At 52.0% G+C, this 23,015-nt stretch overlaps 1 protein-coding gene across 2 annotated transcripts; it reads right to left on the minus strand.

The window, feature by feature from the left end:
• Positions 1–1,035: 1,035 nt before the first annotated feature.
• Positions 1,036–22,829, minus strand: TRAIP (TRAF interacting protein). Of its 2 annotated transcripts, XM_052776512.1 has the most exons (15): positions 22,672–22,826; positions 21,344–21,401; positions 19,994–20,077; positions 15,856–15,895; positions 13,039–13,166; positions 10,186–10,280; positions 9,472–9,585; positions 8,455–8,542; positions 6,822–6,911; positions 6,502–6,590; positions 5,608–5,763; positions 5,359–5,407; positions 4,694–4,819; positions 4,095–4,145; positions 1,036–2,128 (listed from the first exon to the last, which is right to left on the minus strand). In XM_052776512.1, the coding sequence occupies exons 1-15, from the start codon at positions 22,767–22,769 to the stop codon at positions 1,997–1,999; spliced, it is 1,398 nt and encodes a 465-aa protein (XP_052632472.1). In that variant the 5' UTR covers positions 22,770–22,826; the 3' UTR covers positions 1,036–1,996. The 2 variants fall into 2 exon arrangements, with proteins under 2 accessions (XP_052632472.1, XP_052632473.1); XM_052776513.1 differs by lacking the exon at positions 6,822–6,911 and having other exon boundaries at positions 22,672–22,829.
• Between the last annotated feature and the right edge of the window lie 186 nt (positions 22,830–23,015).

The following is a 23,015-nucleotide window of genomic DNA, read 5'->3' on the forward strand; positions in this document are numbered from 1 at the left end:
GCTTTGCAGACAGGTTGGACCCCCAGACCTGCCTGCAGGGTGGCCCTGGGGCCATAGCTGAGCAGGGGGCTTGATCAGGTGCCTATACTTTCCCTCTGGCTCTGACAGGTCCCCAAACCAGGGCTAGAGCAGGACAACTCCCAAAGCCCTTCTCAATCCCTCCACTGCAGGCTGGGACTGGCTCTACCTTCGTGGGTACTGACACATCACCAGCTCTCCAGCACCCCACCATGGAAGCTCGCATCCCTCACCAGCCACGCACCCAAACCTTCACTGCTGCCGCCTTAGAAGGGTCTGCCTAAACTTGCTTCAGGCCAGAGAGATCTAGAGCAAGTCAGTCACCTCTTTACACACACAGGTACCTACCTTGAAGAGAGGAGTGCACCATGCAAGAGGGGCAGTAAAAGGCTCCTTACAGAGCCTCTCCCAGGCTTCTCTTCTCCAGAATCAACTCTGCTTAAGACCCTCCTCCCTTCCCCCCAAGCTTGTTTTCCAGCCCTCTGAACCCTCTTTTCTCATTCTCCTCCAGACTCTCCACCCATTCCATGTCATTCAGCAGTCAGCCTCAAGTGATGCAGGCAAGACACAGCTCATATTCTGCAGGCATTTGCCTTGCTCACTGCCCTGGGGATCGGCACCGCTTTCATCCCACCACCGCCTCACCCCACCGCAGCCCTTCCCTGCGGCAGGGGCCCATCTCCTGAGAGCTGGCCCCAAACATTTCAGAGGGGTCTGGCACATCCATCACCCCACGCTCAGCACCTGAGCTCAGCCCTCCACCCTGAGCTGCACTAGGGAGGAAAATGCTCAGAAGCCAGTTGTGTTAACAAGTGTGCACAACGGTATACTTTATTCCCTAAAGACATGTTTTTGGCCAGGCCAGGTACTGCGGCTTCTCAGCCTGAAGCAACTGGAAGTTGGAAACACCACAGATTTGTACAGTACAGAGTGCTGTAGCAAGGTACCTCACCAAATCTGTTCCCGGCAGCTTGAACAGCCCTGCTACAGCCATGGGGCAAGAGGCGATCTCCTGAAGAACCCCAGATGGGTTCTGCCCCATCAGTCACCCCCTCTCCTGAAGGGCAGCAGTTCTCCAGCACTTCTTCAGGCCATTCCAAACCCTCAAATCACTAGGCAAACCAGTTACAAGAGAACAAAAAACCCTACAAGCTCATTAAAAAAAATAGAAATTCATAAACGAGTTTCACACCAACACATGCCAAGAAGAGAGTTCACATCAGCACACCAATCTCCCCATTTGCAAGCAGGGCAGGGGGTCACCCGCAACACCCTCCTCCCCAGGTCAGCAATTTCAGTGCCAAGTCTGCAAAAATGCAGTGGACTTCATGGCCCAAGCCAGGGCAAGGCAGAACATCCCCCAGGCTTGTCTGTGGGTCTCCCCAACCCACACAGGCCTGCAGCAGAGAGAAGGTATTTAATTTGATGATGAACATACAGCCACCCTACAGCAACACAGGCCAGGGCTGCCCTGCCCTGTGCACACTTCTTCCTCCAGGAAACCTTCTTGGAACTATTTACACCAGGCACAGAGCTGGTCCAGGTCCCTTCTCCCTGCTCTCGCTCCAGACTGACATCCCAGATATCCTTCCTGCACCCCTAGCTTGCAGCTACATCCACGAAGTGCAGCTCCACCCGATGTCAGAGCACTCAACAGCAGCAGCAAGTGTAGAGCGCTGAGCAGGCCAGAAGATGAGAAAACCTTGTGTATTCTTCATGAAAACAGGAGAAAGGAGGGGTAAAACGACCGGGGGATAAATCAGTCCAAGCATTAGCCAGAGGCTTGGTCTCCTGTCAGCTTGCTGCAAGGCTGGCATTCTCCCCAGGGCAGTTCATCTCACCCACAACACAGTGCCGGTGCTTTGCAAATAGCCCTCCGCACAGCAGTGGTTGCACATTGCTTCATGCCAGGCTCTAAGCGAGTGTGCTCTGCCCTGCAGCCGCCCTGCCCAGCTGCTCCCCGGGAAGGCAGGGGCTCTCACTGCAGGAAACTGTCCAGTCTGGCTTGGCTGCTGCTGGAGGAAGATGCCAAGGATGCTGCAGACGCCGGCCTGGAGACATTCTTCTTCTTGCTCCTCGCTGCTAATGGGCGGATTTCTGCCAGGTTTGTCTGAAGGGAAAACTGTCAAGGAAAGTACAGACCAAGGCCCTGGGGACAGAAGTGATCCAACACCTGCTGCAGACTAGCCTGAACCACAGACCTGGGACCTAGCCATACATTTGCACCCAAAGAAAAACTCCCTGCAGGACAGGCTGGGCTTTGCCCCCTACTCACAGCAGCAGAGCTCAGGCACGGTCCTGTCCCACAAGTCAAGGAATGCTTCCCACTTCCATGCTACCTCCTTGTTTTGCACACAAAACAGCATTTAAGCATATCCACCAGAGCTTTGGGATCTACCCTGCATGTCAGAGCCACAACACCATGCAGGGAAAGGCGCAGCAGCCAGAGCCTGCAGCCTCCCAAGGCAGAGTGACCCCAAGAGAAAAGCCCTTAGAGCAGCAAGTCCCTTTTAACTCCCACACCATTCAGACACAGAAGTGGCAAAAACTAAACCTGCAGCACTGAAAGGCAGGCGCAGGCCATGCTAGCAGAACTGCAGTTACACAAACCAGCACACCTGCAGCACTCGGGCTTAGAGAAGTGAGCTGCTCCTCCATCAGCCATGTGTGAGGGGCAGCACTGGGATGGCTGCCCACCTTGTATTGGGTCTGGCTGAGATGAAGTTAATTTTCCCCACGGTGGCCCTCATAGTACTGTGCTCTGTATTAGTAGTTAGAAAAGTGTTGATAACACACCAGTTTTGGCTACTGCTGAGCAGTGCTGGTGCAGCATCAAGGCTGTCTCTCCAACATTCCCCCCCACCTCACTCAGTAGGCTGGGGGTGGGCAAGATCTTGGGAGGGGACATAGCCAGGACAGCTGACCCAAACTGACCAAAGGCACATTCCATACCAGATGGTGTCTGCGCAGCAATAAAAGCTAAGAGAAAGGAGGAGGAGAGGGGGCATTTGTTATTATAACACTTGTCCTCCAGAGCAACCGCTACGGATACTGAAGCCCTACTTCCCGGGAAGTGGACAGACATTGCCTGCTGATAGGAAGTGGAGAATAAATCTTTTGTTTTCCTTTGCTTTCATGCACAACCTTTGCTTTTGCTTTATTAAACTGTCCTTATCTCAGCCCACAAGCCTTTTGTTATATTTTCTCTCCCTGTCCAGTTGAGGAGGGGAAGTGATAAAGTGGCTTTGGTGGACACCTGGTGTCTAGCCAGCACCAACTCACCACCCTTCTCCATTCACCTCAGGCTGGCAGCATGGGCACATCTGGCCCCAGAGATCTGGCTCAAGCATCTCCCTGCCATTGGGTACCTCCATACCTCCACAAGAGCAGCCACCTGAGGCTTCCCAGCAGGTCACACCTTCCAGCTAATCACTTCTCTGCTTCAGCCTCCTGGTTTTCTACAAAGAGCAAAAATCCCTCAAAACCAGCACCAGGAGCTAGAGAGGTGTCGGAGCCATAGCTGTACCACATACTGCCTGGGGAAGGCAGGTGAGGGGCAGCCTCCGCAGGGGACAGCACACTGCTCCTGTGTGAGGAGTGGGAGTCAGAGCAGCTCCCCACCTGCTGGGTGAGCTCAGCCCAGCTGCTTCTCACCTGCTGCAGGGCTACCCACCAGGACAGGCACAGCAGGGCAGCAGCATCCCGCAGGAACAAAGGCTTCAGCTGCATGGGCTGGCAGGCACACAGCCAGGAAGAGGCCGTGCTACGCTGCTGCTCAGAGATCCCAAGGGCATAGGCAGTCCCTGCAAACTGTACTGATTTCTAGTTGATATGCTCCTCTGAATGAGCCACCTCTGATAATGCTCTCGGCAAGTTCAGGTCCTTGATGCCTTTGCTGAGCTCAGACTTGCTTAGAGTCAGATAGAGAGAAATATGATGGTTCCTTGAGGATCCCAGCTCATTTTTTGACGATGGGGCAGGGCAGGACTCCCCAGGATGACTGAGACCAAAAAGGAGGAACAGAGATGAGGTCCCCACAGCATCACTACTGCCATGTGAGCTGCACGAAAGGATACAGGCTGTATGAACTTTGTTCTGCCTCCCAAGCCATCGTACCCCATTCTCACCTAGGAGAGAGAAAGAAATGAGTATGGAGAAGCAGCACAGAGCCTTGGCTATTCTCTCCTTGTGCTGGTTATGGGGAAGGGGGGAGCCTTGCAGGCCACAGCTTCTGGGGTGGGGTTACAAGCACCTGGAAACACTCAATACTTGTGCTAAGCCCTCACCTTTGGAAAAAGACAGACCCAAAGGTATTAGTAAAGTTTGGGTACCTTGGGCACTTTCTGAAGGAAGTCGAGCCTTCCAAGCAACAGCAAGGCTTTGGATTTTGTCAGTGGGACTGAGGAATACAAGGAAAACACCCAAAGCTCCAGGGAGGTGGAGGAATGGGACATGGAGGGCTGTTTAGTCTGTTGCCAGGAAGGGAATGAGCATCTGTCATCCCTGGAGCTCTGCAGGACTGGGAAGTAGCCAGGTTGTGCTCCAAGATTTATTTTCCACACACTGTACATGGCAAGGTAAAAGCCTCATTCGCTTCCTCCTGTAGGGTCACTTCAGGACAGAGGTGTGCAGTGCCAGCCCTCGACAAGCTCACCAACTGGACAGTCATACTTACAGTGCCCATGTTCTTGTGGGGACCCAGCAAGCTACCCGAAGCTGGCTTTTTGGAGAGAACGGAGTTCCTGATGCATGCTGGCAAGAGTCCTTTAAGAGCATCATCCTCCAGATCATCTGCCCAGTTCTGTCCCACAAAATAATGAGAAAAGCCCTTTAACCAGCATGATCTGCTGAATTTGGTCCACATACAGGGAGCACTAACACCACAGACAGCTATTTAGGGTAATGGTTACTGCTGTACCACACGTCAGGCCAAAGAACAGCAGCTTCCAGCCTCCCACTGGGGCTCATGTGGAACAGCGCCTGGAAAGCAGGACATTCCACCTAGAAAGGCTGAGAGAATGGCCCCCTTAGCTGACCTCACAGCCCTTATGGTCAGCCCCACATTGAGTTTGCCAAGCACATCTGAGGCAGGATAATCAGCAAGAAGCACATGGATCCCTACCCTCCCTTTCCCGCCCAATTCCAGGAGGCCTGAGGCAGCAATACAGTGTTTCTAGGAGACTGTCAAGCAAAGCACTTTGAAGCATGTACTGTGGTTCTATAGATTGGACGGTCTATGGTCATACCATCTCCGACATGGAGAAAATGGGTCCTTTATCCCAAGCTTATTAACAGCAGAATCAAAGAGGTCATACAGAAAATCAAGATTAGTCCTTTTACCTCCACTGTTTCCTTCAGAACTTTCTTTGCCAGATTTACCACGGGAAGTCTGTAAGAAGCCCAAGGAGCAAATCAGCAGAGATTTATTGTTCAAGTGGAGCTGGCAAGGACAGACAAGGCCAAGCAAATGACGACAAAACTTGCAGCACGACATCAGGCAGCTGGAGAGCTATCTGATCTCACACAGCAACTTCCAAAGAAGTGAGACTTTGATCTCCTTTAGAAGCAGAAAGAGGAGGGAAAACTCACGGCTTTTTATCCAGCTTCTGCCTTTTTGCAGGGTTGAAGAGAGATCTGCAGGGCTCGTGTTCAGGGGTGTCCACATCAAAAGTAGCATCCAGATTGATCTCATCACTGTGGGCCGGACGGTGGAGCTTCGGGTGCCGCAGTTCTATGGGAGCGGGGCTGCAAGGCCATGCAAAGTGTCAGCCATCAGGAGGCCACCGCCTGCCACCCAGCAGATGAGAGGAAGATAGAGCTGCACACTACACGACTGAGTTGCAAGACAGCAGTGGGACCAGGATCAGAGACCCATTCTGCTTACAAGTCAAAGAAAGGACAATCTGAATCCCAGAGTTTATAGTCAATGTCCCAAACTACTGTTCACCCTCAGATGGCGTGTGCTATAACAGCAGCACCCAGAGCACAGGCAAACATGCTGGCACACTGCTGCTCTGTGTACACAACCCAGCTTGCTGTACTGGGGTAATAGCACAGCCTCCTCACAAGAAAGGGCTTGATAAAAATGTAAAAGATGCCATTTTTCAGGCTAGGTTCCTCTGCCTGGCTAAGATCTCCGGGCACACTCACTGGAAGGCCAACTCCAAGGCAAAGAGAAGAGCAGCTTTAGGGATACTTCCCTGGCAGGACATAGTGACAAAGAGTTTGTCAAAACCTAGCCCATTCTTCCATCCCATCCTGACCCAAACCCTCCAAAACACACACTTTTTCCAGGTAAACCAAACAGCACCTTGTCAGCAACAAGAAAAAAACCAAAGTAGGATACAAGGAGCAAAAAGACCATGCTACTGCAATGCCTGCCAGACTAGCATGTCTGTTTCCCCAGCTAGTTAAACTGTCAACTCTTACTTTTGATCTGCCATCTCCATCCTTGGCCTGTATCTGAGGATGCACTTCACTAACCTTTCAAAGACTAGTCGACTGAGTGTCTCTCTGGTTACAGATGGGACCTTCAGAGTATCCTGCAGGATGTCTATCTTTTTCTTCAAACTCTGGAGGGAAAAGGGAAAGCAGACAGCAAGACAAGGAAAGATTTAGTAGCAGATACCTTGCCCCTTTTCCATAAATCAGCATCAGGTGGAGCTTGGGGGGGGGGCAAATAAGAGAGGTAAGGTGGGCTGGGTAACTTGGTCACTGAGCAAAAGCCAGCATAACTCCTGGCTTTGCAGCTGCAGGCCATGGCCAGCTGCCAGTTACTGCAGACTAGGGAATGATATTCTCACCAAGATCTCCTTGTCTGCATTCTTCAGATCCTTCTGGGTACTTTTTAACTCCTCCTTTGTCTTCTCCAACTCTGAAACAGTTTTATGCAGCTGCAGAATAAAACCCCCAAAGAGCAGAGTGCTGGTTACAACACATAGATAAGGGAGACTGCAGATCCCCTGTGAGAACAGTATGCTCTGCAGCACATGCTACTTTCCGCTGTTTAAGGGCTCAATTTTCCTGTGGCAGTCTGACCAATCTCTCCTGTATCAGAGCAACCGAACGCCTGCCCATTTCCTCGAGCTGCCTGCAGAGGGATCTCCAGGGCTGCTTGCCCAACACAAACCTTCCTATAGCATTTCCCAAGCATTTATGCCTGATGGTGACAGCTTTTCCCCGCTCTAACTCTTGGTGGCTGCATTCTGAGTTCCTGCAGGACTTTGGACACACCAGAGCACAGGAGTTACAAATCACAGGCTGAAGAATGGTTATGCATCAGCAGTACTGGCACATGGACAAGCCTGATTCAACAGGGAAGCATGCCAGAACCAGGGGTCGAGAAGTGGACTGATACCACATCAGAGACTTGTGGGTTCAGGAGTCTGGGCCAGCCCACAAAGTGTCAGTACAGTCACCTCTCTGTCAGCCAAGCCTGGAGCCCTGAGTGCACTGACTCGTATCCTCCTGACCCAAGCTGGTGATTGCAGCTTGGCACTGACTCAGCCAGAAGCAGCCAGATTCCAGCAGCAGCACCTCATGTAAGGGGTTAAACTCACTTGGGGAGTAGCACAGCAATCTGAGAACCACCTTCTCCATTTGAGGGGACCACAATAGCTATGGCTGAGTAAGAAAAATAGGCCAAAGCCACCCACAGTCTCTCACTTTGTGAGCTTGGACATGGGGATGCTCCAGAGAACACCTGCACCTTGGAGAGCAAGGCTACACGCACACACTTTTCATGGGCACTTGCTACCAGACCTGACAGAAAGCGACTCCTGACCTGAGCTAAGAGAGCCCAGCCAGGCCAAGCTCCACACCAGGTCAGGACCAGCCCAGGCAGGCTCCGTGCAGAGCCACCTGCATATCCTCACCGCACTTTGGGAACCTCTCCTGCCTGGGCATAGCATCACATGGAAGCCCTGGCCCAGTTCAGTCAGCTGAAGGCACGAGGCTGGGTGTGACTGTGGTTGTGCCAAGCCAGGGCTAAGCCCTGCTCAACTGGTGCTGGCTCCAAACCCCTTCCCACCTTTCCCAGGGGCCTGATTCTGCAGCAGGAGGGGCTGGCAGCTGAGCTAGCTCATGCTTAGCAGTGGCAGGATGAAGGCAATGCTGCTTCCAGAACCCAGTGGAAGCAGCAGAGCACCTGCATGCTGCTGCCTTCCAGTCCAGGCTCCCTGCCAGACTCCGGCTGGCTCTGCACATGCTGCCCCACACCACTGTCCCCAGAGGCTGCACTCCTGGCAACAGCCCATGAGCCACTCGCTGCAGCGTCGCACCCTGACCCAGAAACTCCAGCCTGACACTTCCACACCACCTGTACCACTCAAGTAGTGCTCAGTGTGTGAGGGGGTCACTGCAGAGGGATTGGGCCACAGTTATTGACACGTATCTACAGACCAGATATCAACCTGGCAACTCACACTCTCCCTTTACCTTGTTATTGACAGAAAACAGCTCCTTCTTCAGCTTCTCTGTCATCTCACTAGAGATCTTCCGAGCCTCCTTCAAGTTTTCATATTCCCTGCAAAGAGACCAGAAGACGCATGCTGTTTGTGAGAGGATTGAGCTAGAACTTCTCAGAGACAAGCCAAGGCCCCTAATTTGAAGCTCTGCAACTGCAGAGCCACCAGAGAAAACCCAGGAGACACAAAGCCCTTTAGGGAACAGAGCCGAGTGTACCGACACTGACCAACAGTGTCTCAAACATACCTCTACACCACAGGGCAGAAAAAAGCTGCATGGGATACCATGCCTGAGAACAGGGCCTGAACAGATTTCACCAGCAAAATGGAAACTGGATCCAGAGACATTTCAGTTCAGACAGACAACAGAGCAGCCTCCATGCTGGCAGCAAATAGGGGACTTCGCTTCAAGTGACTTTTCAAAGACTTCACAATATTGGCCATGCACATTCATTCCCAATTACACCACAGGGACACTTGCCTCATTTCAGCTGTGTATCAAAGCTGCAATTATTCAACTGCCATCAGAATGGACCCAAAAAAGCTGTGGTTTTGCCCAGCAGGACCAGATGGATTTCCAGGTAGGGGAGGGCAACACTGCAGATTCGCCTTGCCAGAGAGCACTTGAGGCCACAGCTGCACAGTGCAATGCAGCAGAGGGTACAACCCGGAGCCCCTCATCCACTCATTTCCCCCAGGCACGAGAGGGGAACAGAGGGAATTAATAATCATCACCTCATAGGTGCACTGACAACTCTGGAGACAGTTCCCATGGTGACACGCATGTCAATACAGTGAGAACAGGAACAGTTCAGTGTGACAGGCTCCAATCTAGGTCCCCAGGATCTGTCAGTCAAAACCCAGCGGAGGCCCAAACAGGCAGCAAGAGCCCCGCAGAGCCTGTGTGCCTGCTGATACTCAGCCAAGGGTTCTCCCTGGGCACACCCAGGACAGCACGAGCCAGCTGTGCCAAGCCTGCAGCACCTACTTTTTCAGCGAGACACAGTAGATCGCAAGCTGTTCCACCGCTGCCTGCCCAACTCCCGTCTCTCTGATCATCTCCTCCACTTCGGGGCGCTGGCTCTGAAGCAACAGCTCAATCCTGCACGTAAAGAAAGTACCATCAAACAGAGCTGGGAAAGAGACTGGAGCCCTGCTTCCCCCCAAGGAGCTGGTGCAGCCTAAGCTCCTGCTGCAGGCACTCTGGATGTCACGGGGAAAGAGACAACTGCCCCACCACAAGCAGGGCTTTTTCCTAGGGAAGAGTAGCACTGCATGGACAGACTAGAGAAGGGGCAGCTGTACACACATACTGCACATGGGGCCAACATCCCAGTTCTCGGGCCCTATAGCCCCATGGCTGACTCTGTTCCTGGGCTGGGATTCTGCCCCAGTGTCCTCTGATAACACGAACCGCACATAGCCACGCTCAGAGCACTGGAGATGAGGCCAGTCTGCACACAGTACCATGCCTTGCTGCTGTTTAGGGAGAGCAGCCGTCTAGAAACATAGCAGGGGCAAGAGCATGGACAGTCAAGGGCAGGCCTGCTAATGCAGCCATTTCCAACTGTATGGGGTAAGATGACCCAGCGTGTGGTGGTGGATGTTGTAGCAGGCACAGCAGGACCCCTCCCTCCCTCTCTGAGAGGGGGAGAGGCACGCAGCCCAGCCTGCAAGGCCCAGGGAGAGCCGGGGATCTCACCGCTCCATGGTTCTCAGCTTGTTTCGCAGACGGCGGGCCTCCTCCTTTGAACTTCTGTTATCCTCCTGCTGCTGCTCCAAGAATTTCATCTGCTTCTGCAGAGAAGCAAGCACACACAGACCGTTAGGAAGGCTCCAGGGATTGTTAGAGAAACATTCTGGCTTATGCGCACTGCGGGCAGCTGGGAGCATACATTGGCTCTTAATGCTATCACCACCTCAGCAGCCCAGGATTAAGGAGAGTTTAGCTCCCTCCCCACTGCACCCCTAGCTCTGCTCCTTGCAAACGCAGCAGGGTCTCAGTGCTAATCGCAAGATGAGTCTGGCGCTGAAACTGCATCGTAGCTTCCTTTCTGCTGGGAGCATTTGTGGAGCTGCGCGGTACCCTGTACACAGCGACAATTTGTTTTTCAAAAGCAAAGGAGTCCACAGCAAGCAAACCTTGCTATTGCTTTCTCCTCCATGCACAGCTGATCCCTTTACTTTAGCCTCCCAATTCACCTTGCCATTAGCTGCCTAGAGCATAAATAGGAATGCTGAGTGGGTGTCTTCTGGGAGACTTCAGCCAAACCAGACACCCACCCAGGCACTTCTCTCACCTGCCTGGAGAGGCTGCAAGGCTACTGCAGCCAGCACCTTTCCAGGCTCTCCAGTAGCAGGCAGCAGTAACGGTGAACCTCAGCTGAGCTGAAAAAGCACGGATCTGCAGTGTGGCAGAGGACAGAGGAAAGCTGGCCTGAATTAGCACCGTTCCAACGCATGTATGTTGTCTAGGTTTGTGCATGCCTGGGCACCTCACACAGCACCTTCAAAAGGCTCTGGGTCTGGTTTCAGCACGGTGCTGACTCCAGGGAGAAGCATGGCCAGAGACTATTGCCTCATAAAGCTCCTTCCACACAGAAGTTAAAGGATTTTAGCTGCTTCCTGCCACAGAGACCAAACAGCTGTGAAACTGCTGGGACTTTGCAGACAGGATAGTGTTGCAGACTCACTTGTTGCTCTTGCTTAAGCAGACCCCATCTTGGGCTCTTCCTAAGCAGAGCTCTCTATACTTTAGATCCCCAAAGCAGTCTTTTGTGCCAGGTTGGAGCAGAATCCCTAGCCTCAGACAGTCTGAAATGGCAGCAAACTCTCGCACAGAGGTTCAGTAGCAGCTGACAGTGCTGGCAGGACAGGAACGGCTTGCAGTCTGTGGGCTTGACCTGCGTCACAGCTAGTTAAGCCTGTATTTTCACTGCAGAAGTTTAGTGCTTTAATCTTTAATGATGCAGTATAAGACAGTGCTTGGCATTCAGCTGGGAAACCCCGTACACCACAGAAAAGATACCTCCAGGTTCCTAATCCTTCTGCCCTGCCCAGTTTTCATTAAAAGGACTTAAGCATACACTGAGGGTTTTGTAACTGGCAAGATAACCACAGAGCCTCCTCCTGAGGTGCCAAGGGAGGAAAGCCAAGAACAGAGATGTTGAGCTGAGCAGCAAGCACCAGCTTCCACTATCACAATTGTTTCTGCAGGAGCAGAGAGCATCAGAAGTATCCTGCCACTGGTACACCCAGGATCCCAGAAGCATCTCTGGGATGACACAGGCCCAAGCTGCCTTTACACGCAAGCAGATTGGTTATAAACCCGTGGTCAGGCAAAAAAAGTTGTGCTGGCTCACAGCAAGGCCTGTCTGGCATTAATTCCTTACTATATCTCTCCTGCCCTGTGACAGCACCACATTGCTAGCACCAGGGAGACCCCCTGGACTGGTTCCTCTCAGGAAGAGCCCAGCTGCAGGTGACATACAGCAAGACGACCCACAACCCATCTACAAGCTCTCCCTGGGCCACTTGGCCTTGCAGGTCAAGGAACACGATGCAGTTTAGGCTATTTGGTCAGACCCGTACTCCAGTGGGCAGAGATCTTGGAGAAGTGCAGTTGACCCCTACCCTGCCTTTCAGCCTGCAGCTCAGAACCCCACCTGCCTGAACCTCATCTTCTTGGGACAGGCACGTCATCTTCACATAGTGGAGACTGCCCATCCCATCCCACCACCAAGGCAAAGTCGCTCTGCTCACTACCAGACATCCCAACAAAGCGGCTCCTGCTCTTACCCTCTTCCACTTGCTGTTTATGCACAGTACATGATCACACCCTGAGTCACTGCACGCTGAAACACAACAGGAATATTTGATCCCTGGACTTCACATATTACTAACCTAACCAAAGGAAAGCCCTGGCAACAGAACAGAGACAGGAGAGTTAGCTGGACCAAATCCCACTCAGCTGAAGCTTGCAACTCCCCCTCCATATATTTCAGTTTGATTTCTCCTCCAGTCAAACTAAGAAACTAATTTTCCTTGAATCCCGCCTGGCCTAAACCCATTTCAGAAGAACATTCTGCCACAGGGAGCCAATGTTTCGGCAATAGGGCGCTGGGGCCAGTTCCCGCTCTCGGTTCATGCTGCTACCTTTATGATCAGCGCTGCCACTTCATTAGCAAGGCTCAGTCAGCATCCCCCAGGCTGGGCTGGCGTCCCTCCCCCACTCCAGCCACCGCTGCCTTGAGCATGCAGCCACTTGTATGCAAGCCACAGGCCTGGCTTTTACACTTCTGAATCACCCCCAGGAGGAGTGCACTCAGGACCTCAAGACCAGTGACACCACTTGCTTCAGATTAATAAAACCAAAACCCAGCCACACCACCCTTCTGTCATTCAGAGATCAAGCAGACAGGAGTCTCGAGGCACCAGATCCAAAATCCCACCAGCACAATCTCTTTATTAGCAGGGCCTGCAGAGATCTTCAACAAAACTAACACCGACTGTGCAATGGTTAGTGTTAAAGTCCTGCCGGGGACAGGAAAGGTACCTTGAGAGAGGAGCACAGCATCTCTGTCTCTCCTAGCACCTTCTGGAGCGACTCTATTGTGGCATTGCGCACATCCAGAGTGTCCCTCAGCCCATCCACAACAGCCTGGCATTCCCGCTTTTCTTTCTCTGGAAAAGGAAAAAAAAAGAAAAAGGTCATGGCCCAGTAACCCAGACTTCAGCTGCCCCACAGCAGCAGGAGCACAACAGACACTGCTTGCAGCCTCAGGCTGCAGGCTGCTAGGAGTTGGCCATTCCTGCAGAGAGCCATTTCCCTAAGTGCTGTCTGCACCAGGGACTGTACTGAGCAATTGCTTCTCCCAGTGCCAGCAGGCTTCAAGATTTTCTTTACTAAAGATAACAAGTTCCCTTTAATAGCCTTCCAGTGCCAGCCCTGCATTAAGCTGAAGCATCTTAACTCTTGCATGCTCTCACAGCCAGGCTTGCACTGGGAAAACTGTTCTCAAGTTACACCAAGCTGTCACAGGGCTGGAGAGCTGACCCCTGAGCCCATCCTCTCCACATGGAGCGTTAGGTGCAGGGAAGCCCTTCAGGGGCCATCAGGCAGCTGCATACAGTGATCCACCATGCTGCTGCGTCACCACGCTGCTGCGTCACCACGCTGCTGCAAGTACCCTCACCACGCACCTATGTCGGAGGGCAAGAGGCAGTAAACCAGAGCTCTGCTTGGCACTGGGGACTTTGCAGGACATGCGACAGCTTAAGTAGATTCCCCAGAGCACCCACTTTTTGCAGGTCACAAAACCAGAGTCCTGCAGTCCCTCCCCACACAGGCAATCCAGGAACAAAGCACATGCCTCTGACCACCAGAGAGAAGGTGGTAGAAAACAACATCAGATTTCAATTTGTTTTGTGGAGACGAGGCAAGAACAGCTCACAAAGCAACCACCACCATCGGGAGCTGACAGACCTAAGCCGGGAACAGCCAGCATCACTGGAAAGCTCGAAGCAGTTGGGCAGTGAGGGAAAGCAGCAACCTCTCCATCTAACCCTGCCGAAGGCAGGGTAAAGTCTTCAGCTCAGCATCTCCTGTCTTTGCTAAAATCGTCCGTGACTCCAGCCTGACAATAGTGGAGAGCCAATCAATGCCTTTCCAAAAAGCTTTTTCTCCTTGCGAACGATCCAGTTTCAAATTATGCCACCACATCCCATGGAAGCATGACCTGCAGTGCACTTTCACTGCTTGACCAGACAGTAGAAGAGCCACGTGGGACTGGGGAAGAAGAGAGGAACATATCCCAGCAGAAGCATGCAGGTGGCTAGGGAAAAGCATTTCTTTCTTAGCAAAGCATTTTTTCTCTATTGATCTGAATAACCCTTCCTCACCAGAGGCACCACAGCCTGGAGACACTCCCTTGCATTTGCAGGTACTCCACATCTAGTAAAAGAGTTAGGACTTCCCCCTCCTTCATTCCTAGCTGCCCAGAGGCAGATGGCAGGAGTCAAACCTCCCCATGCTGCAGGAGTGAGTTTTCAGCTCTTTCAGAGTGCCTCCCACAGCACCTGCTGGGTCTGCCTAGAGCTCAGCACCTCTAGAGCCATTTGCAAGCTGATCAGAGACTGGCAATTACACAGCTCCTCTACAGCGCACAGCACAGAGCACATCTTTAAGTGAAGAATTTATACACAAGAACCACCAGAGAGCAGAGTGCCCACAGCAAAAAGAGGCAGGAGGTGGAAAGGAGCTTCTCATTTCCAATATGAAAAGAGAATGGGACAAGGGAATGTCAAATCCAACCTCTACTCACCAGAAGCTGAGAAGATGAGCAGGCCTTCGAGCAGTTTTTCTTGGATAACATCCTAGCAAGAATCCCAGCCACCTTCCCCAGAAGATTTGGCTCTCTACCAAGTCACTAAACTCAACCAAGCTGGCAAGAGAACGGGCCTCAGAATAGAGATGTGCAGACCATCCAATTCTGCTCTCAGGCTAAGGACTGAATCCTCAATCTACTGGCTATTCATGTCTGTCTCGTGCATGTAGGGAAGGCAGAGGAAAGACAACTCTCGCGGCGTGGGTGAGCCCCCAGCATTCTTTAAAGATCTTTTTTTTTTCCCCTTCTGCTAGTGTGTCTTTGGATTTCTGTCACTCAGACTGACATTTTCCTTTCGCTGCTCATGACTCATGTTCTGATGACAGGCTGCCTACAGACGATGCTTAAAACCCATCGACAAGTCTCCAGGGCTTTTGCTTTTCCTGCCTCCCTCAAACATCCTCTAAAATTAAAGATGGGAAAATGGAAGTGCGCACACACACTGAACTCCGTCTGCTCTTCGCGCGACACATGTGGCACTGCAACAGCCAAACAAATCCAAAACCTTCCCATTGCTGCTTTTGGGCACTACTTTTACCCCTTCATCTGTTAGGGGGAATGAGCCTTTGCCATATGCAGCTGTGAATTTCCCAGTGAGCAAACCAAGGGTTTTGCTTTCAGCAAGCCTGCTCGAGATATAGCTGTTCTGCAATTCTGTAGCTTGTGATTAGGAAGAGGGGCAGAAAAATTGCATATATATCTCTAAACTTGCACAGAACACCCCAGTTACAGCAGAGCTGGGCCAGACTGCGGACTCTGGCTCTGTCATACAAGCTTTGTACAGCTTTGGGTGGTCTCACTTCAGAAAAAGCTCTGAAAAAACTGCTCCAGCAAAACAGTTTACAGCCTGCTCCATGCCCTCAGCTTCAGAGAGGGGTGGGCTCTGCATAGGGTTTTCTCAGGCCTGGGCATGCCACCTAGCATAGACAGAGCCCAGGACCCACAGACCATGGGCGGCTGATCCCCAGCAGGCAGCTGGCACTCACCTTTCACAGAGAGCTGAGCCTTCACCTTGTCCAGTTCATTCTGAAACACAACACAGAAAACCCAATTAGGAAACGCACTGCAGAGGAGCTTTCACCAGATCTTAAAAGGACCCAAGAGGTTTCTCGGCAGGACGTTTGCACCAGCTAGGTGCTAAGAATGGAACACGGTAACAGCAAGCACCAAGTTACAAGCAAGTACTATCGCAGGGAATGCAAAGAGCACCTCCAACTGGCACTCTTCAGGGGGAGAAGAGAAGATCCCAGTTTCATCTTAGCCTTGTCAACCTTGTGTTTCTCACACTGTCAGTCATCTTGTTTTAGCTGAATAATTTTGGAAGGCTCTCAGGGAAACACAGGAAATCAGACAGGAACAATTTTTATAATGTTTTACCTAAACAAGGCAATAAGGCAGGGATGTTGCCAGACTAACTGGATTGAGAGTTGCTTTGAACTGAAGTGAACTTTAATCAGGTGCAGGTGGGAGACGGAAGAGCATGTCCAAACATCTGAAAAGGTAACCAAGCATACAATCAAAAGGCACCAGCTAGCATTCTGACAGACACTGAAGTCACTGCAGTTCAGGCTGCTGGTATGAGCTAACAGCTCAGTCAAATGGCCATAAGCAGATCACCGATAAACCAATCCATACCATACCAAACTGAGGATGCACAACATCTCCTGGGTGCCACAAGGGTCTGAGGAACATCAAATGTTTCCAACGCCTTCATTAAGGATCAGAAAGAGGCAGCAAATGCCCCACAGTTTAAATTATACATAACAAAGTGATATGACTTATGAACACTGGCAAATAGCCAAAGGAAACGTAGAGAGGTTACAAAGAGAGGTTATCTATATATAATATATATATATTTAAAAAAAAAAAACAGAGCAAGAGAGAAATATATACAGGAAAGAGTCAACAGAAGATTACTTAAAAAGCTGTGTTAGAGAACTGCAGAGGAAAGCACATAACAAGTCAGGCAGGAACTGCAGTGGAATAAAACCACAATAAAATGCCAACACAGTACTGAAGCAGAGCACACAAATCTGTGCAACCCAGAACGCTACATGCAAATCTGAGCTGAGAATAGCACTACACCAGTGACCATGGATCTGACTGGAGCAGAGCAAAGCTCTGCTAGTGACAATAAAGGCAGGAAAGAGAATATGGGATGTAAAGCTCGATAAGCAAAAGGGACTAAACACAAAGCCTAGCAGAGCTGACTTGGATTTGCCCCCGGGGGTACAACAGCTGGAGGGCTGACATGGAATTAACTCTGCTGCAGGAACTATTCTGGAGTAGCTTCCTCAGAGTCCTATTCAGGAACGATTAGTGAGCTCACAAGATGGGCTAATTAGCTTGATAGCAAAGAAATCCTGGGCTACTGCGGGCAGCTATGTAACATTACCTCATTCATCAACTTAATCTGAAATCCCTCATCCTCCACCACAGCTCCTAAAGGCTGCTCCCAATCTTCACTCCTCTGATAGAAGCTCTCCTTTCTCTGCCAGCCTAAGTTACAAGACCACATTTTCCCAAGATCAAATGAGTATATCCTGACACAAAGAGACAGCTGTCCTCCCAGGTTTCTACCCTCCCCAGCAGGTTTACAGGCAGGAATCCTCCACCTCCTGCCTCCTTTTCAGCAAGCTGAACAAACCAAAGTCTCCTAGTCTCCTTTGGAAGAAGGACTCTTGGCTCCCCAAATCACAAGTGACTGGAAGTGGCAGGTTCCAGATGGCCTCACCGAGGTGTTACCCCCCAAAGCTCACACCTTTCTTGCTCTGGGCACAGCCACACAGAGAACTGTTCTGACCACTGAGGACCATCTTTAAGAGCAATACAGGATAAACCCAGGCTCAGCACCCAGAAATGCTTGGACATGTCACAGTGTTCACCCTGTGGTCTGCAGCTACTCCAAGGAAGCAAGTTCCCTCCAGTGTTTCAGTTGAAACCGATGCCTGGTGGTAGGAAGCAAAGCAGCCCCAGCACTCCTTTGACTGTAAACATTTCAGAGCAGGAGCAAGAGTGAGGAATAGCACCAAGACAATTATTATGCAAAAGATAATTTGGATAATTCCACAACAACAGGAAAATGTTTCAGATTATAAGGGAGCTCTTCCAACCCCTTATAACTGGGTACAGAACACTGGTTCTCAGAAGAGCATCCCAAGCTTGTCTCTACAAGATGACAAGCAGACCACAGCTATGCATTTGGCTTTCTAGCACACTGAAGCACACTCCCTCACCCCAGTCCAACCTTTTCATGGCAGGAGGCCAAATGCTCATTTCAGGACATCTGCAGGCTGCACTGATACAGCTCCAGTTGATTACGGAGCCAAGTATCACTCTACGGCCAGGCTCTTGGAGGGACAGGCAGTGGATGGGAACAAACCCTGGATTTGGGGGCTTTTTCAGGTGAAATCACTTCTGGCTGAGGAAGTCACCAATTCTTTTTGCTGACAGAACTCCAGTCTAAATGGACATTAAATCCCACCCATGATGGTCACCCGTGTTCTTAAGGTGCTCCATATCCTCCAGAAACAAGGCAGCACTCAACATGGAACTAGTGACAAACCAGCATCAGCCCAGCAGCAACCCAAATCAGTGCACAGGGCAGTAGATACCCATGCAAACTACGCTCATCTACGCAGAAAATATCTGGTTCTTTCCCATTAGACAGTGACCTCGGCTGTCATGAGGAAAGCTGCACACTCAGGGCTAGACGTTGCTCTGACAGCCACACAACAAACTTTGCAGGAGCATGAGGAGTTACCATCAAGCTTGTTGTGCAGGAGCAGCTCCACAGTCCAGCCCTTGAGCAAGGCAGCAGTTCTTCAGCACAGCCTGCCTGAAGGGGAAGGCTGGGGGAACCCATCTTAGATCCTGGGGTGGGGGTGAGAGGGAACAGGAAGCTTTTCTAGGGCAATTTTCTCCAGTCAACCCATTTCCGAGTCACCCATCTATTTACACTTGTGAGAACAGATCTGAATAGGTACTAAAGGCAATGTTTATCCGCTCCGAGGCATTGCTTTGCTTCTAGGGCACACAAGCTTCAAGAGCCCAGAGATGCTTTTTCATTTCCTCAGCACACATACTTTGGCCTTCAGTTTCTTTATTAGCGGTCTTTGAGAATGACAGTGCTACTGACATTACAGTCTGGCTGGCTTTATTTTAAAAACATACGATATACATATAGCATTGTCATGGCAACTGCTAATTATGGTAATTGCTGCACATGCTGATTCTAAACACAAGAGGGTACAAGCATCCCATTATACCAAGGTCAACAGATTACTTTTTTCTTTTTGGAACAGATAACTCCAAGACATAAGGAGCCATGCTTCATCCACACTAAACAAAAGAGAAGAACACGGAACAGCCACTCTGCATTCATCCCTTCTCACCCACAGCTCTCCACAACTATGGGTGGTACTTGGAGAACATCACCCAGCACCCCAGCTCCAGCCAGCATCCCCCCCGAGGGTCCCAGCCTCAGCACTGCTGGTGCAGCTTCAGGCAGTCCCTTTCCTAATTTCTCTTGGGGAACCACGACTTTAACACCACCCTGCCCCACTTCCTTACAGTCTGTGCAAACAAACCTACCTGCACAGAGGTGGCACTTCTCCTAACAGCCCCTTCTTTCCAGAGGGGTTAGCAGGGCTCGCACCCAACCAAGCCACAGACACTGGCACCTGTTCATTGCATTTGGGATTTTCCTTCTCCTGCCTTTTGGAAAAGCTGTGTAGCCTCATCCCTAAGGCTTCGAGACCAAAGGGAGAAGCAGCAATTGGATGTTTATTTGATGCTGCTTCAGGAGGTTTCCGGGTAAGGTGAGAACCAGAAGGAAGAGCAGTGAAGTAGATGCGGCTTCTTGAATCACCACATGGGATTTGGTCGGGGGAACTCTTAACCCACCACATGGAGACCTCCTTACAACAGAGCTGAGACTGGGCGAGGACCAAGAGGAAGAACAGAGACAGGCAGGAGACACTGATGTGCTTCAGGTCTGAAACATGAGCACAGCACAGGGAGCACCAGCTCAGGAAGCAGCTGTTAGCAGAGGACTGGCAGCCCAGGCCACGCTTCCAAGATGCTGAAGCATCACACAATGGAAGAACCCCCCAGTGAAATTACCTGCAAGGTCTCTGCATCTGGTGCTGCCTGCTCCTCCAGGGCAACATCAAAAAACAGCTTACTGATGATGTGTCTTTTGCTGACCTAAACATAGGAGACAGAAGAGGTCGATGGGCACAGATATGGAAACACAACACATACGGAAGACAGATGGAGGGGAGAAGGTACCATCTTGTCACAAGGCCATGAAAGGCAATTCAGATCACATGCTCGACACCATTAGTGACGATGCTCTGTTTTGGCTCATCAGCACAGCAGCAGACCCCCCACTCAGTTTTGGGAGCGCGACTCCAGCCAAGCTCCTGAGCCGCAGCAGAAAGATTCAGGCATTTCTGAATCAAGCGGAGTCTGTTCTCTGGCAGCTAAGGCCCAAGCAGCTGATGCTGAGCTAACATGATGCCAAATCCTAAGACAGAAGTACGTGCTGCTTTCTGCAGGCAGAAGGTGCTGTAATTGAATTTGATAGCTCTCCACACCTCCCCCATGCAGTTACAGCTTTGTGTTTTAAGTATTATATACAGTCATGACACCAGCTAATTGCATAGTTACTGCTACATAAGATGTTATTTCGCGATAACTCCATGGTAACCCAGAGATGTAAGAGGCAGTGAAGAACAGAGGGAATCAACAAGTCAGGGAAGGAACAAGGGCCAAGACCTTGAGAGGAAGAAAGAAGCACGAACACGGAACAAGCCTAAGCTGCAGCTGGCTAAAAACCTACATCTGAGTGTGAGGCAACATCTCCTGCAGCCACTACACGCCAAGACCTACTGGCAGCGTCAAGGCTGGTGACACAAGGGACTTCCAAGAAGTTCAGGTCCCAGTTAAGCCACTGGATCCCCAAGCCTCGGCTTCCCATCTCAGAAGCAGAGCACATCCTTCCTTCCCTCCCCAGCCTTTGCTTTTCTCAACGCAGGGCTGAGTGCTGCAAAGCAAGGACTCACAAGGACCATACGCAGCAGACTGGGCTGCTTACCTGACAGCGAGCAGCAGGGTACTCTAGAAACACAAGTCAGATATCCTGATTAACCCCTTCCAGCCCTTGTTATCATTATGCCAATACTTACTCAGCCTAAATAAAAGCCGTGAAAACCCGGAGACCCTTTCTAGAGAAGCTACAATACGGACAGCAACAAGGCACCCTCAGACCACCCCTCTGATCAGAAGGGTTGCCGAGGGGACTTCACCCCCTAAGCCTTTGGGAGAGCCACAAGTGACAGAAAACTCTCTCTGCTTCATACCGTGAGCCTTTTCCCCGTATCACCAGAGGTCTAGGCCACAGCTCCTCGGTGCCGTTTGCAGAGCATTGTGCCATAGAAGTAGAGAGGGGTACCTAGGTGATGGTTTTACCTGGATTCTGCACTGCGGGCAAGTCCGGCTAGGTGCTGTGTCAAACCACTGGATGAGACTGAGAAAGGAAAAGAAAACATACGGTAAATCCTTAAAATCCAGGAGCGCTGCTCCCAGGGGCTACCCTCCAACTCACCAGGAGACAGCAGGTCACGACTCCTTTTTACAAACTAAAAACAGGAATGCAAACATTTAGTCCAGAGGTGCAGCTAACGGGAGCGCCGTGTTCCAGCACGCGCACTCTACCTTTGCCTCCGAGACAATTCCCGGCTGAATTTAGCGTGCGAGCTTATCTTTGCCAGGGCAGAGTCTTTACAGAGCTCAGATCTCCCTAGGAGAGAGCCTTTGAACAACTGTAGCTTCGCAGGAGCGAACGGATCCACGCACAGAGTGGCACAAGAGCTGCTATATCAGGATACGACAGCCGAGAGACCCCCATTTTGGTCAGCTCCAAAGGGTGCCGCTGACACCGAACATGCATCCGCAGAGGGAGGCAGATCGAGCCGGTCTCTGCTCCGAGATGATGAATGCAAACCTGTCGGGCTCCCCAGGAGAGCTACTAACGCGTTTTGCAACCAAGCCATCACGTCACACTCAGAACAGTTTATTTTTGGAGCAGGGTAACAATCTGGAGCTGGCAGGTTACCTTTGGAAGCTCTCCCTCCTCCGTCGGTTGTTAGAGAAAAGCGAGCCCGAGCTGCACCACTGGTGAAGAGGTGACCATCGCACCTGCGAGCGGTGGTCCCTCTCCAAGTTAGCCAGCCAGAAAAGCAAACGCCCGCTCCCTCCCCACACACAGAATTTATTTCCTCAGAAGAACCGTTTCCTTCCAACACAAACGCTTGCAAAACAGTTCCAGCAAAAGCATGAAATCGCCTGGGAGGCTTTGCTCGTCATCTAACACCGCTCCTTCCAGATAAACACCCTGTGTAGGAGCGATCTGCTGGCACCGGCCCTCCCGCGGAAGGGCGACCGCAGGCAGAGGAGTGACAATGCAGCCGAGGCTCCCGCGGCAGCTCCGTGAGCCCCTCTAAATCCCCGCGCAGCCGAATCGCTGCCGCTACGGCTGCCAAAGCGGCCAGGGCCTCCGCCGAGGCAGAGCCCTCGGCAACCGGGCCCCAGCGGGGAGGGCGAGAAGGGGGTCACGGCAGGTACCGGCAGCCCAGCGAACAGCCAAAACCCCTCGGAGTTGGGGTGGGGGGGGGGGGGGGGGAAGCAGCCCGGGGCGAGGGGAGATGTCTCCGGGGGTAAGGGGCTGCCGGGCCCGGCCAGGGCACCCCCCCCCGGTCCCCCCCAACCCCGGTCCCCGCCGGCGGCGGGGCGCTCACCAGGCGCGGTGGAAGGTGTGCCCGCAGGGCACGGCCGCCACGTCCCGCTCGTTGTCGAAGAAGTCGGAGCAGATGGTGCAGCGGGCCCGGATGGGCATGGCGGGGCCTCGGCCGGCGCCGGGGCCGGTACCGGAGCAGCCGCGCGGCGCTGGGCGATTCAAATCCGGCCGCGCGCCCGCCGCTTCCCGCCCGGCCCGGAAGTGACCTCACGGGGCGAGCGCGGGCCCCGCGCCCCCGCCAAGGCCGGGGGCGGAGCCTCAGGGGGGCGGGGCCGCGCCCCCGGGTCTCCCCGCCCGCCGCGCCCGTGTACCCTGAAACCTAACGATGGCGGCCGGGCCGCGAAG

The sequence above is a fragment of the Harpia harpyja genome, chromosome Z, assembly GCF_026419915.1.
Source record: "Harpia harpyja isolate bHarHar1 chromosome Z, bHarHar1 primary haplotype, whole genome shotgun sequence".
Classification (NCBI taxonomy): Eukaryota; Metazoa; Chordata; class Aves; order Accipitriformes; family Accipitridae; genus Harpia; species Harpia harpyja.

What these genes read in the sequence shown, in the direction of transcription:
- TRAIP (XM_052776512.1), bottom strand. Translation starts at nt 22,769, where the DNA reads ATGCCCATCCGGGCCCGCTGCACCATCTGCTCCGACTTCTTCGACAAC. An exon ending in GGCTCAGCTCTCTGTGAAAG is followed by an intron (nt 13,167 to 15,855) that starts GTGAGTGCCAGC and finishes TTCCTTTTCCAG; the next exon opens with AGAAAGAAAAGCGGGAATGC. An exon ending in CCCACAAGAACATGGGCACT is followed by an intron (nt 4,146 to 4,693) that starts GTAAGTATGACT and finishes TCTCTCTCCTAG; the next exon opens with GTGAGAATGGGGTACGATGG.